The sequence below is a fragment of the Periophthalmus magnuspinnatus genome, chromosome 1, assembly GCF_009829125.3.
Source record: "Periophthalmus magnuspinnatus isolate fPerMag1 chromosome 1, fPerMag1.2.pri, whole genome shotgun sequence".
Classification (NCBI taxonomy): domain Eukaryota; kingdom Metazoa; phylum Chordata; class Actinopteri; order Gobiiformes; family Gobiidae; genus Periophthalmus; species Periophthalmus magnuspinnatus.
In genome coordinates, this window is record NC_047126.1 from 34,058,118 (window position 1) to 34,074,150 (window position 16,033).

Consider the following 16,033-nt stretch of genomic DNA (forward strand, 5'->3'; position numbering starts at 1 on the left):
TCAGGGATGTGACTTTTTTTCCTCTTGTGTTGTTTACCTGTGTTTACGTCTGTTGATACTGTTTATCTCTTCTGCTGTTGTTTACCTCTGTATCGTTTTTATTTACATATGTTGTTTTTCTGTGCTTCATTTAACTGTTGTTGTCGTTTACTCCAGGGCCGTAACCTGGCCGACTTACGGCGCTCTCAGCCTCGCGGTACCTTCACCATGAGCACAACGCTGAGGCTCGGCAAACAGATCCTGGAGTCTATCGAGGCCATTCACTCTGTGGGCTTCTTGCACCGAGACATCAAACCGGTGAGTTCTGGTCCACTCCTGGTCCACTCCTGGTCCAGACCTGGTCCTGGTTAGTCCTAGTTTAGTCCAACATATGCCTGCATTACAAATATGGTTTAGAATCTGACTTTGGCTGCTGCTTCTGTGAGTTTGCGCCAGGCATCAACCCAAAACATAGACTGTATAAAGAAGTCAGTGTTCAGCTCCAGTCAAATGAAGGTCATCAAGGCTAGCAGTTATAGCAGGTAATCTGGAGCTGAGTTCCATGTTTGGAATACTGAGCGTGTGTATCATAGCAACCAAACAGCCAATCTGGAGCGACCTTAGCGTTTATCAATCAAACCTGTTGCTAACGCTAGCACTAGCAACCTTGGGGAAAGACGGAGCTTGATTGGTATGTTATAAATGATCATATGTGGGTTTAGAGACAAAATAGTGAAATACAAACACCAGGTGAAAACCAACATGTTATGGTCAGAATGACAAGCCTGACAGCAGTAGTTATAGAGAGAGGGGCCGAATCATGCCCATGCTCACCTGCATTTGGAATAGGGCATAGCTGGCTAGTTATGTCCACTTGTCCATGTATATATCCACGCATACAGTCTTTGACACAAAACATGCATAATATATATGTACCTTTATTTTACAGGCGTGTCCTGGCAGCAGCACGACCTGTTTCAAGTTCAATTAAAAGTGACTTGAAAGAGTCCTAGGAAAGAAGTTGAGTTCATTCCAGGACTGCACTACAACAAATCTAAAAGGCTTCATCTGCCCTGGGAATTCTGAGGCTTCTCTTGGACCTGGTTCTGTTTAAACCTGCCTTAGATTTGGATTAATTCTGGTTTAGACCTAGTTTAGTCTAGTGTTGTTTCGACGTTAATATTGGTTTCAGCAAAAGCTCTGATACTGTTTTTCAGGTATTGTTTCAGCAAGTTCTCAGACCAAATCACCAATCTGATACCACTCTGCATTTTCCAGAATGAGACCCGTAGATGCAAGTACTGCCGCTGTAGACATCTGTGGCTAATGCTAGCGCTAACAAGGCAACAGCGCTAACATGACAACAGCGCTTGCACAGACTTTGTTTCCTCTGCATAATGATCCCTGTGCTCTGAGGATGTTGTTGTTGTTGTTTTTTTTATTCTTTATTTATGAATTTTAGTGTTTTACAATGGTGGAGACTTTTAACAAACACATTTTTTTCCTTCTCCCAACAACCATTCCCATCATTTCCACCATAACACAGAACACATAACACAAATGGAACAAAAGGGAGCGACCACAATTGTACATCAATCTTCCATTTTGTCATATTCTTAAATGAAATTGGGCATTTCTAGATTTACATATTCCACCCACTTGTCCCAACAGGACACAAACCAACCTTGCCTGTCATTCACCAATGCCGTCATCTCCTCCAGTCGATTAATGTCCAATGCAATTTCCCACCACATTGTCAAATTGGGTCCTTCCCGTGCCAACCATTTCTTTGTTATAGATTTCTTGCTTGCAACCAACAAGGAGCTAAATAGGCATTTATCCTTTTTCATATTAATAATATGAAATACAATATTTCTGTTTCAGAAACATTAATTTTGTTTTAATTTCCTGTGTGTCCAAACTATTTATTTCAGTTCTAACATTTTTTAATTCCTTCCAAACATTTGGTGAAGGGGTCTATTTATGTTTCTTTTCCAATGTTTTTAAGTCTATTTGCAGGTCCTCCATCCTTTTCTTTTGTATTTCTTTCTTATATAAGGTTATTGCTATAATTTTACCTCTTATGACAGCTTTAAGTGTGTCCCAGAGTATTGGAGGTGAGACTTCTCCATTATCATTTATATCGAGAAACTCCTTTATTTCCTTCTTAATTTCTTTCTTAAAGTTGATATCTTTGAGCAGATATGAATTTAATTTCCAAGTAGTAGTTCTGGGACTTAAATTGACCAACAGATACAAAGGTGCATGATCACTCACATCTATTGTTCCCATCTCACATGTTTGAATTCTGTCTTTATCTTTCCCAAAAGTTATAAAATAGTCAATTCTGGTATATATTGAATGTGGAGTGGAATAGTGAGAATAATCACGTCTTGTGGGAAAAAGAGCCCTCCAAATATCAGTCAGACCAACTTCCTCAAAAAGAGAGGAGACCTTTTTATATAAGGTGTTTGATTCAGGTACCTTGATTGATTCAGGTACTCTGTTAGAGCTAAAAACCTGTCCTCTCCAGAGAAAGAGGGCCCCTCGGACAGTTCAGTGTGTCTATTCTTTCAATAATAAAGTCTCTCCACTTATATTTCCTCATTTATTAAGGGAAAATAGGGAAGTGGCTCCTTAACGCTTACCAAATGATTTGTTAGAAACCTTGTGTGATCTCACTGTTCCTCGGAGGCGGAGGACGTACGTCTTCTGAAGGCCTGGAGCTTCTCTCGTATGGCTCATTCCCAGTGCTCCTCGGCGTCCCACTGCGGTCGCGTACACACCACTTTCCACACCGTCCGCAGTAGTTGCTCTCCTTCAGTGTAATCTTTGTGGTCAGGAATCCCCTGGTTCTCATATCTGCCGTCGCCTCCTCCTCTGTCTGATAAAGCACAGTCCCGTCTTGATAAAATACCCTCAATTTAGCGGGGTAGGGGGTTTGAAATCTGATGTTTTGTTCCTTAAGCACTCGTTTGGCTTCAGCATAGTCTCTGCGTTTCTGCAGGGCGAATCTTATTATTACTGAGCGGGGCTTATCCTCACCTTTCCTGTTTGGTTTGGGGGCTCCTGCCCGATGGGCTGTTTCATTGTCTAGGGTAATGGACTGGGGAATGTCCAAACTGCCCCGAAGTACTTTTTCCACAAAATTCACCATTGATGAACCCTCGGCTCCTTTTGGGATATTATACACTCTTAAATTCTGTCTTTGGGACCAGCTCTCTTGGTCAATTAGTTTACTTTCTTGCTCACTTATAACTTTTATCATCTTAACCAGCACTTGCTCCGTGTTTTGGACCCGGTCCTCAACTTGGTTAATTCGAGTTTCCGCTTCTATTATTTTTTGGTTTACACTGGTTAAGTCGGATTTGAAGTCTTGGAATTCCTTACGAAACTCACATATTTCTCCTATCACCATTGCCAAATTGGTGGAACTTGAGTCATTGTTAGTATGTGTATTAGCTTTGTTGTTACACTCCCGAGGCGGCATGGCATCTGCAGCTTTTTCTTCGGTCGTAGTTTTCTGCCTTGCCTCCCTCTTCCCCATGTCCACCCCATTTTTACCTTAACTGTGTTCTAAATTATGTTGAATTCTGATACTTTTACGGGGTGAAATAAATTAAATGCGGGAGAGCTATCACTCTAGGCTGCCATTCGGTAGGATGACATCACCGGAATCCGAGGATGAGTTATGAGGATGTTATTATCCTCGCTTTGTGGGACAAAGTAAAAGTGCAAGTAGCCAAGTATTGGTATCGGATCAAATAAAAAATCATTAGTTTAGACCTGGTTCAGTCTCATATCACTGTGGAGAGACTGTGGGCTGATTTGGTGTTGTCATGGATATAATTTACTTAAATGAAATAAAAAATGATTTTGTTTTTTTCAGTCGAACTTTGCAATGGGACGTCTGCCCTCCACCTACAGGAAGTGCTACATGCTGGACTTTGGTTTGGCCCGACAGTACACCAACACCACCGGGGAAGTTCGACCGGTGAGATCCTGCTTTAGACCTGGTTCAGACTTGGTTTAGGCCTGGTTTAGGTCTTGTTTAGATCTGGTTCAGACCCAGGTCTAACACAGGTTTGAACTGGATCTGAACCAGGTCTACACAACGTGGGGTCTGAACCAGGCCTTGTTTAGACCATGTTCAGATCTGGTTTAGACCTGGTTCAAACCTGGTTCAGATCTGGTTTAGACCTGGTTCAGACCTGGTTTAGATCTAGTTCAGACTTGGTTCAGACCTGGTTTAGTCCTGGTTTAGTCCTGGCTTAAATGTGGTTTAGACCGGGTTTAGGCCTGGTTCAAATCTGGTTTAGACCTGGCTTAGACCTTTCTTAGACCTGGTTCAGACTGGGTTTAGACCTGGTTCAGACCGGGTTTAGACCTGGTTCAGACCGGGTTTAGATCTTGTTCAGACCTGGTTCAGACCGCTTGAATCCTGGTTCAGACCTGGTTTAGACTGGGTTTAGACCTTGTTTATAGTGGTGCCGTGGGTTTGGTGCATTGCAGTAATACAAGGTCAGGTTGTGAGGAGGACGTTCACTTCTTGTTTGCGTCAGAGCTTTTTTTTTTCATTTAAACTTGTTTATGAAAATTTAGTGACTGAAAAATCAAATATAAGACTTTTATTTTGAAGGTCACTTTGATTCTCTCGTTCAGCATGAGTCAGACCTATTTTTAGAACTGTGAACTCTGGTTTGAGGATGGTCCTGGTTTAGTCTTTTATTAGACCTGGTTTAGACCTGGTTTACACCTGGTTTAGACCTGGTTTGGTGATGGTTTAGTCCTAGTGTAGTCCTAGTTTAGACCTGGTTTAGATCTGGTTTAGATCTGGTTTAGATCTGGTTTGAACCTGTTTTTAGTCCTAGTTTAGCCATTTTTTTGTCCCGATCTAGTCCTGGTTTAGCTGTGTTTTAATCCAATGTCTAGACCTAGTTTGGTCCTGTTATAGTCCAGCTTTTTATACCTGGTTCAGTCCTGGCTCAGTCCTGCTTTAGTCCTGTCTCTAGACCTGGTTCAGTCCTGCTTTAGTCCAGTCTCTAGACCTGGTTCAAACATGGTTCAGGTCTGTCTTAGTCCGGTCTTTGTCCTTTTTCTCATTAATATTTGACGAGATGCCATGGCTCTAAGTAACTGAGAGGGTCCTGCTGCTTAGAGCTGTCTCGAGTTGGATTAGTGGCCACTCATTGGTACTACAACAAAAAAAATCCCTTCTGCCCTGAAAGGATTTTTCTCATAGAGCATAATGTAATCACAAACAGCTCTGCTGACAGGGACTGACAGAGACTGATGGGGACTGACAGGGGCTGACAGGGGCTGACAGGGGCTGACAGGGGCTGACAGGGACTGACGGGGCACCTACACCACAATTTATTTATTTTTTTTTACCTATTTTCAGATCATAAACTTTTTCTTAGCTTTATGTCTCTAGCTAAGCTCAAGCTCTGATTGGTTAGAGCAGTCACATGGTACTGAACGAGCATATGAGCGATGTGAACAAGCCCAGCTGTCGTGAATGAGCCACAGGTTTAGAACATGGTTCAGAAGCTCCTGGAAGCACATATATTAGCATTTATAATTAGTTATTTTTGTATTATTTCCTTCCCTCCTTCGCGGCCACTTCAAGCTCAAAGTCTCATGGGGGGTAATAGAAAAGTGCATGGTCCATGGCCACTTACCTAGACACTAAAGGCTAAACTAGCGACATACACCATTGAACATGGCTCGTTGACTTCAATGGGCGGCCATGGTTAGGCCCCGGGGTTTGTGAGATGCATACATTTGTGCTCAGGGGACTCCATCATTTCCTGTTTCTGCTCAGGGACCTCCGTCACTTCCTGTTTCTGCAGACAGGAAGTGCTCCGGTGTCAGATCAAATTTCTATTCACTATGAAGGAGATATTATGTTCACATTTTTATGTAAACACACTCATGTGTTCCAAGCTCATCCTCACAGTTTTGTCAGAGTTTGATTACACATTTTGGAATGCGACATATTGCTAAAGTAAATATAGACAATAAACAATAATACTGAAACCAAAACCATAAAGCAGAAATATCCCCCAAAAGTATTCTGTATGTACAATATGGTTAATCGGTATAATTGTTTTAACTGTGTCCTCAAAAAGTGACAATATTAGTAAATTATTATATACACAAGTATCATAGTCAGCAGAAAAGGACTTCAGGCCTTAAAGAAGGGGTGTTCTGCAAATCCACTTTTTGCACTTTCTACTATGTTATAACATTGTTCCTTCATCAGAAACATGCCTGAAGAGGTTTTAGATATCATCCATGCATGTTTGAGTAATTTAGCGATCTCTCCTGGGCCCTATTCAAACTTTCCTTACAGTTAGCTGTGAGAATCTGTACAAGCTCCTCCCACAAGCTCCCACATGACAATTCTCCATAAATATACAAAAACATGGTACAAAACTGTGCACAGCAACTTGACAAACCTGATGTGATGTTCAGTAGTTTCCCATTTTAATACCCCATAGAAGTAGATACCCCCTCTTTAATATTCCATGGAATAAAAATACCCCCTCTTTAATACCCCATAGAAGTAAATACCCTCTCTTTAATACCCCCAAAGTACAATACACCCTCTTTAATACTCTAAATACCCCCTCCTTAAGATTAATATGTTTTGTTGACACTCTATAAAGTTCAAACACATGTATGTAAATGCTAAGTATGTCCTCGTTCCATGTTTTGAAGCCTGTCTGCTGTTTATGCATGTTTTATTTGATATATTTTCTGTTCAGTTTGTGTCTCGTTGTTTTTGTTTTCTTACAGTTGCTTTGGAGTTATGATTTTGACGTGCATGCCCCCGTTTCTCCATCGTCTTCTTGGGGTCCGGGATGTGAGTGGTGTCAACGGCGCAGAGCTCAGAGCGACCTCACCAGAACTTTCACACAAACAAACAAATTACTCACTTGATTCCGATACTAAAGGATAAACTTGATACTCAATACCAATTCCGATATCTCAATGATGTTAATAAAACCCTCTCTTTCTTTACACAATATAGAGAAAAAAGAGAGAGGGGGGTAGGAGAAAGAGAACGGAGAACAGTTTTCCAGGTAGTTTCCATAGTAGGCCATGAGTGTATACTAGTCTATGTGTTTTATACTTGTGAAATATACAGCTCAACATCATTCTAAAGATATGCAGGAAAGTTCATTTATGTCCTGTCAATGAGACTTTTTTAGTATCGATACCTGCAAACATCTAGTTTTACTACTTTTAGTATTGATGTACTCTTTAAATCACTTCGGGATTTTTTCTTGAGTTTTCAAACAATCTTAAAACTTTTTTGTCAGGGTTTGCTAATGTGCGCATTGTGTCACCATGATAACTGCCATAGACATACATACTGAACACCCCAGTGTGACAGTACAAAGCATCAATAATCAGTGGAAGTCTGTTCTGAATGAGCCTCAAATTTTAAAACGATGACATTTGAAAATGATATGACTTTAAATCATCGAGGCTCTGCTTGTCCCTGAATCACTGTCTTCCCGCATTGCTCTTATTCTTTCAAATTAGGGCTATCAGAAGAATCGAAAATCAGATATTAATCGATACTGAACTAGTACTGAAACTAGATACTCATTGTTCACAGGTATCATACTTAAAAAATCCCATTCACAGAAATGAACCTTTCCTGAATATGTTTAAAATGATCTTGAGCTGTATCTTTCACAAGTATAAGACACATAGACTATTATACACCCATGGACTACTATGGAACCTACTGGACACTGAGGGATTACACAGATATAAGGCCACATGGGAATAGAAAACAAAGTACAAACATTTCTACATTTGTTGAGTGACAGTGGCTCAGTTGGTAGAGTGCTTGTAGAGTCTTCATCCTCTGATCCAAAAGTTGGTGGTTTCGAAACCTGCTCTCAACATAAACATCATTGGTAGAGCAGCTCATCTCCCACAGGTGAATATTGTCATCATATCCTTGGGCAAGACACTTCACCCCCAGTGTCTCTGTACACTGGTGTATGAATGTCTGTGAGTGGGTGAGTGGTTTCTTGATGTAAAGCACTTTGAGCCTTAAAGGTGGCAAAGTGTTGTATAAAAATGTAACCATTTACAATTTAATGCTGAAAATCACTTTCTGTTGTTTTTATTATTATCGTGGCATCAGAATTGGTAGCAAGTGTCGAGTTCAATTCTTTGGTATCGAAATTGAGTTTGAAATGTTTGTATCGACACAACAGTGCCTCGTAGGAATCCTGCCCATTTAAAGTGAAGGTTTGCCCAAATGTTAGTGTGGTCCAAGTTTTACAGAGCCACTTTTCCTGCACACACTGAACCTCAGATCACACACAGTGTGTGTGTGTCACATATTTAATCAGTCCAGTTTATTTGTAGAGCAGCTTTCATACAGACCAAAGTGATTGCAGAAACAATCACAACAATCTGCCAGATATAAAGTTTACATAGTTCGAAAAATATTAATATAAAACCCCAAATAACCCCATGGAACCCCCATAGAACCACATGGAACCCCAAAGATCCCCATGCACTTTAGCCACTAACACACTTAGCACATACATACACATACAGCACTTAGAAACCCAATGGAACCCCAAAGAACCCTAAAGATCCCCACACACTTTAGCCACTAAGTACCACTCTGAGCACGTAAAATCCCATGGAACCCCACGGAATCCCAAAGATCCCCATACACTTTAGCCACTAAGTACCACACTGAGCACATACAACCCCATAGAACCTCATAGAACCCCATGGAACCTCAAAAAAACCCAAAGATCCCCATACACTTTAGCTACTAACTACCACACTGAGCACATAGAACCCCAGATCAGCTGAGCCTTAATAAAAAAGAAACTCAATTTCCCATGATGCACTGCGGCTTGAGGCTGTGATGTTCTGGTAGTTCTCATTATTTTGTTCATTTTGTTTTACGTTGTCTTATTTTATTTATTTAATTTATTTATTGTTTTTGACACAGAACAAATATTTTTCTTTATATAATCATGAATATTGAAGTATTTCATTATTTTCTATCTATCAAAATATTAACAGCAGACATTCAATGCTTTTCCTGAATGCTCTATTTCTTTTCGATGTCTGACTTGGTTTCATTCGTTTCAGCCACGGACAGTGGCCGGCTTCAGGGGAACGGTCAGATACGCTTCAGTCAATGCTCACAAAAACAAGGTAAGATCATCCTTCTTTTCATCGTATTGTGGAAGCTGCTGTGAGCCCCACCAGGACAACAGAAATTTTGGGGGCCCAGGGCAAAAAAAGCTGGGCCCCCCTCGATCCATCCATCCATCCATTTTCTTCCGCTTATCCGGGGCCGGGTCACGGGGGCAGCAGTCTAAGCAGGGACTCCCAGACTTCCCTCACCCCGGACACGTCCTCCAGCTCCTCCGGTGGGACCCCAAGGTGTTCCCAGGCCAGCCGAGAGACATAGTCCCTCCAGCGTGTCCTGGGTCTTCCCCGGGGCCTCCTCCCGGTGGGACATGCCCAGAACACCTCCCTAGGGAGGCGTCCAGGAGGCATCCTGAGCAGATGCCCAAGCCACATCAAATGGTTCCTCTCAACGTGTAGAAGCAGCGGCTCTACTCCGAGCTCCTCCCGTGTGACTGAGCTCCTCACCCTATCCCTAAGGGTGCACCCGGCCACCCTGCGGAGGAAGCCCATTTCAGCCGCTTGTATCCGCGACCTTGTCCTTTCGGTCATTACCCAGAGCTCATGACCATAGGTGAGGGTAGGAACGTAGATTGACTGGTAAATCGAGAGCTTTGCCTTTGGGCTCAGCTCCTTCTTCACCACAACGGACCGATACAGCGACCGCATCACTGCAGACGCTGCACCGATCCGCCTGTCAATCTCACGCTCCATCCTTCCCTCACTCGTGAACAAGATACTTGAACTCCTCCACTTGGGGCAGAGACTCACCACCCACCTGGAGAGGGCAAGCCACCTTTTTCCGGTCGAGAACCATGGCATCGGATTTGGAGGAGCTGATTCTCATCCCAGCAGCTTCACACTCGGCTGCAAACCGCCCCAGTGCCTGCTGCAGGTCCTGGCTCGAAGAAGCCATCAGGACAACATATAATATAATATAAATGAATACGAGGGGGATCCAATTCTGGGGCCTGGGAAAATAGACCCCTAAAGTCCCCCAAAAGTTTCTCTACGTCAAAGGATTCTTTCAGGTATCAGAACTCTCCTTTATACCTTTTGATCATAAACTATGCAGTTATTATCTTTGCTGATTCAATCCAAGATTCACACTGTCTCCTACAGGGGCACTGTTTAAGGGTCACGCCATTTTTAGTGCTGTCCAAATGTCCAAGGAGTGAAAAAGTACACTCAAAATTTCCCACAATGCACCTTAAAAAGTAGTGGGCATCTGTGGTCATTAAAGCAGTCAATCAAGACCGCAATGCATTGCGAGAGTCAGAAAAACACCAGTGGACAGAGGAATATGAACTGAGTCATCTGACCTGAGTCACATTACCTGAGTGTAGTGAGCTGTATTTGAATCTCTTTGAATGATGCTCTATAGCAGGGATGGGCAAAGGTTTTGACACACAGGCCACAATGGGTTCTAAAATTTGACAGAGGGCCCAGGTCAGGATATATATATGTATATATTACATTAGAGATTTGGCCTGTAACATATAGGAAAGCATGAATATGTAAGGCTCATTGTACAAATTGTTTTCCAAATGCATTCTTTTTAAAAATCTGAGAAAGGCTTGCTAGCTTTTGCTAATTTGAATGCCAGCAAAAAACTTGCCTTGGTACTTGACTCTTGAATTGCTGTTTGCTGGTGAAAAAAATGTTGCTGAGTCTTTAAATTGGCTGCCAACCTCTGAGCCGTAGCCGCCTGTTCCTGCGTTGACTGCTTGCTAGCATAGTTGGCATGCTTTGTAGCAAAGTGATGGGTGATATTGTACTCTTTGAAAACAGTGACAGTTTCTTGACATATTAGGCATACAGCCTTTGATCGGACTTTAGTGAAAAAATATTTTGTTTTCCACTCCGTATTAAACACTCGTCACTCACTATCCACTTTTCTTTTCTTTGATAAGATCATTTTTGCAGAAGGGCTGATAAGAGAATAAGAGAGCAATACATGCCAACAAGGTTGATGTAGCTGAAGTGTGCCATCTATTGGGGAAATGTTGGTGTTACAGGGGAAAGATAAACTGAACAAGGTTTACCCTTACCTATTTTAATATGATTTGATCTTGTTCGGCAGGCCAGATTAATAAACCCAACGGGCTGTGTGTGGAACCCGGGCCGTAGTTTGCCCATGTCTGCTCGATAGAGTCTGATAAAGAGGGCAAGGCTGTGGAGTGAGTGAGGGGTGAGGGTTTGTGGAGTGAGTGAGGGGTGAGGGGCTGTGGAGTGAGTGAGGGGTGGAGGGCTGTGGAGTGAGTGAGGGGTGGAGGGCTGTGGTGTGAGTGAGGGGTCAGGGGTTGTGGAGTGAGTGAGGGGTAGGGGGCTGTGGACTGAGTGAGGGGTCAGGGGCTGTAGAGTGAGTGAGGGGCTGTGGAGTGGACTGCTGCTCAGACTGTTACGGTTTATTTCACATGTGCTGCACTGAAGCCATCATTGTGTTCATTACACTGGGGTTATCTATGAGGTTATTATGGGAAGGGGTCTTGCACCTTTGGTATTGTTCAAAACTCTGCAGTGTTTGATGCTCTAAACATAATTTAGTTGTTTTCTATGACAATAAAACTTGAATCTTGTTCAGTTTCTATTAGATTGGCTTTTTCCAGATGGAATATTTCACTCTCACATTCTCTATTGTCTCCATAATTGAGTGGGAGTATGCAGAATCGGTTCAGCATATACAGGTGTAATACCATCTGCTGTTGTTTTTAGAACTACTCGCATGTATCAACCTGTGTTTAAAAAAAAAAAAAAAAAAAATGAAATTAAAAAGTCTTCAACCTGGTTTTGTTTCAGGAAATGGGCCGACATGATGACCTGTGGTCCTTGTTCTACATGCTGGTGGAGTTTGCAGTGGGACAGTTACCATGGAGAAAGATCAAAGACAAGGTAGACAAGTTAAATATGCAAACATTCTATTCCTTACATTATTAAGACTCCAAGAGTGAGATTTTTTATATTTTAAAAGGGAGAATCCACAAATGTCTTCTCTGATAATTTCTATGCGTGACAAGGTCCATTCTCCTGCTGCATTTATCCAACCGCACCACAACATCTAAGAGAGCATCTGACACATCCACAACAACACTAGAGGCTTAACTATAGACATTTGACCTCCCCTATCGCAGTCTAACATGAGTCATTACAGGGATGCATGAGGCTGGGAGGGCCTTTGACACACAGGTATGTAGAAGGATGGGAGGGCATCTGACACACCTCTCTCATTTCAGGAGCAAGTTGGACAGATAAAGGAGCGCTATGACCACAGGATGCTGCTCAAACACATGCCTTCGGAGTTTAATGTCTTCCTGGACCATGTTCAGGCTCTGGACTACTTCACCAAACCAGACTACCAGGTACAACCCCTCTGCCGCTGTGGCCATCTTGGATTTTTTAAAAGCTACCCCACCAGTCAGAAGTTTGGACAAGCCCTCTCATTCAGTGTTTTTTTTTTCTTTTTGTACTACATTCTACATTTTATATACACACAGAAGACATCAAATATATGACGTAAGATATACTTTTTTAGGAACCAATACCCAATACTTTTACTCGAGTAATATATTCTACAGTGTAACAGTACTCTTACTCGAGTAAAAGTTTTGGTTACTCTTCCCACTGTGAGTAAGGTTATTCTTGGCGCCTCTACCCATCTCTGGTGCAGATATTCTCTTGTTCATTGTCTGATCTTGTCACAATAAAGCGCTTTCTGCAGTTGCTATGTGCACAGGCTTTTATTTTGTAATGGCCACAGGAAGTGTTTAGTTGTTAGTTGTTGTTGAGCTAAGATATTATGTATAAAAACGTCAGCCAAGGTGGGGAATACTTTTTAAAGAAACTATACTTTTCTAGCAGCATACTTTTACTCCTACTCGAGTCATATTTTTACTTCCCAATGTGAGAGAGTCTAAAGAGACTTGAGCTTTATGTAATAATATGAAATGATTTGAACATTTGTGTTTCTGGCTCCATCAGATATGATTTAGTTTGGCTCATTTTTTGTCTCTGAAAATGCCACATTGTGTGACTTATTTTATGTTTTGTCCTGGCAGTTACTCTTTAAGTTACTCTTACTTGAGTAGTACTTTTCCCAAATACTTTTGTACTCCAACTTGAGTAATTTCTTGGAGCACAAATTTGTATTTCTACTTGAGTAATATTATTTTGAAGTAACTTTACTCTTACTTGAGTATACGTTTTGGCTCCTCTCTCTCCTCTGAGCCAGCACATTGACAATTGGTGTTGTGTTTTGTAGCTGCTAATGTCGGTGTTTGAAAACAGCATGAAGGAGCGAATCATCACAGAGAACGAGCCTTTTGACTGGGAGAAAGGAGGGAGCGACGCCACCATGTCCACCAGCGCCTCCACACAGCCCCAGCACAACACCAGGCCCACAGCCGCTATGGTCGGGTAAGAGCGCCCCCGAGAGGTATAGAGCAGCAGAACACCAGGCCCACTGCAGCTATAGTTGGGTAAGAGCGCCATCAAGAGATATAAAACAACACAATACCAGGCCCACTGCAGCTATTGTGAGGTAAGAGCGCCCTTAAGAGACCTAAAGCAGCACAACACCAGGCCCACAGAAGCTATAGTTGGGTAAGAGCGCCCCTTAAGAGGTCTAAAGCAGCACAACACCAGGCCCACAGCAGCTATGGTCGGGTAAGATTGCTCCCGAGAGGCCTAAAGCAGCACACCAGAAACACTATGGTCGGGTAAGCGCGTCCCCGAGAGGCCTAAAGCAGTACAACACCAGACAGACTGGGGTTGGGTAAGAGCGCCCCCAAGAGGCCTAGAGCAGCACAACACCAGGCCCATAGCAGCTATGGTTGGGTAAGAGCGCCCCCAAGAGGTCTAAAACAGAACCACACCAGACACACTATGGTCGAATAAGGGAGAGCTGTCCCGTAGTTACCATGGTACACACATCGGGAATCACAGCCTGATATTTAGTAGTCTTTGTGGTCCTATTGTAGTCAGCTCTATTTATTCAGATTGTGTTAAAACAAAGTTCAGATTAAAGCCTAACTCTGTGTTCAGATACCATCAAAATGACATCAAATGCCTCTAGTTAGATGCCAAATGTTTGATACCCTGGGTGCAAACACTAAAACATGCTGCTTTAAGAGCTTGAAATGTAGAAACGTTGGACTACTGTGTGTCCCTCATAGACCTTATCACCCTGAAGCCACTGTCTGAATGCACCCTAACTTGAGTATTAGAGCTCGAGACAGAGCAGTTCCCCAGTTAGCATTATATGTTAATGGCATTAGTTTCAAAGTATTGACACTTTGCAGTGACATCACGCTGGGGTGTTCTGCATGTATCTCTGTGATGGAATGTTCAGAAGTTACCATATTGACACAATATGCATGTTAACAAAAACGCTGCCCAAAAAAGTTTTAAGATTGTCTGTCTGACAAAAAAAAAAAAAAAAATACCCAAAACTTTAAAGAGTACATTTTCAGGAGCCTGTGATCAATCCAAGCGTTCATGGTCCTGTTTTGGAGTTTGAATTTCAATAAAAAGGTGAGGGTAATGAACTGAAAAACTGTTGCCTAATGCTAGCTAACTTGTGACAGTAATGTCATTTGAGAGGGACTTGTTCAACAGCACAAATTAGCTCACCCATTGTAGTTTCAACTAAACCAGCTCTTTGTGGTCTTGTGTGTTAAAACAAAGCTCAGATTAAAATCTAACTTGAGTAACAGAGTAGTTCCTTAGTTAGCACGCCAGGGAATGTTGATGAGATCAGCTGCAAAGTGTTAATAGTTAATCTCCATTCATTGTCTGAGCAGCCTATGCCTCCACAGAGCGATTGTGACTCCGGTTCCTGGGGATCTTCAGCGAGAGAACACAGACGATGTTCTTCAGGATGAACACCTGAGTGACCAGGAGAATGCCCCCCCGCCTCCTCCCGCACGTCTCCACGGTGATGGGCAGCATACTGAATCTCGTCTCCACGGCGATGCACAACTGGCTGACGGTGGTGAAGGATGGGAGGACACAGACTTCAACCGCAACCGACTTCGAATCAGCCTCAACAAGGTATATGCCACAAGGTCATATAGTTACAAAGAGTGTGTTAGGCACTATTTCAGTATATCCATCCATTCTCTTCGGCTTATCCGGGGCCAGGTTGCGGGGGCACCAGTCTAAGCAGGGACTCCCAGACTAGGGAGTCCCTGCTGTAGGAGCAGTGGATCTACTCCGAGCTCATCACCCTATCCCTAAAGGTGCGCCCAGCCACCATAGGTGAGGGTAGGAACATAGATTGACTGGTAAATCGAGAGCTTTACCTTCCGACTCAGCTCCTTCTTTACCTCAACGGACCAATACAACAACTGCATCACTGCAGATGCTGCACCGATCCTCCTGTCAATCTCACGCTCCATCTTTCCCTCACTCGTAAACAAGACCCCAAGATACTTGAACTCCTCCACTTGAGGCAAAGGCTCTCCACCCACCCAGAGAGGGCAAGCCACCTTTGTCTGGTCAAGAACCATGGCCTCGGATTTGGAGGAGCTGATTCTCATACCAGCCACTTCACACTCGGCTCCAAACTGCCCCAGTGCCTGCTGCAGGTCCCAGCTCAATGAACCCATCAGAGAAACATCATCCGCAACCAGCAGATATGATATGCTGTGGTTCCCGAACCAGACCCCATCCGGTTCCTGGCTGCGCCTAGAAATTCTGTCCATAAATATAATGAACAGAACCGGTGACAAAGGGCAGCGCTAGCAGACTCCAACATGCACCGGGAACAGGTCTGACTTACTGCCAATAATGCGAACACAGCTCCTGCTCCGGTCATACAGGGACTGGACAGCGGTTAGCAAAGAGCCCGAACCACATAATCCCGGAGCAC

At 43.0% G+C, this 16,033-nt stretch overlaps 1 protein-coding gene across 1 annotated transcript in view; it reads left to right on the top strand.

Annotated features, from left to right (window-relative positions):
* The window catches only part of ttbk1a (tau tubulin kinase 1a), a 99,106-nt gene that overhangs the window by 47,824 nt on the left and 35,249 nt on the right, over positions 1 to 16,033 (top strand). The window contains exons 5-11 of the mRNA XM_055224481.1: positions 157 to 297; positions 3,869 to 3,973; positions 9,124 to 9,189; positions 11,965 to 12,057; positions 12,399 to 12,524; positions 13,424 to 13,578; positions 14,979 to 15,213. Coding sequence (XP_055080456.1) covers positions 157 to 297; positions 3,869 to 3,973; positions 9,124 to 9,189; positions 11,965 to 12,057; positions 12,399 to 12,524; positions 13,424 to 13,578; positions 14,979 to 15,213 — 921 coding nt within the window. The remainder of the gene's footprint in view (positions 1 to 156; positions 298 to 3,868; positions 3,974 to 9,123; positions 9,190 to 11,964; positions 12,058 to 12,398; positions 12,525 to 13,423; positions 13,579 to 14,978; positions 15,214 to 16,033) is intronic.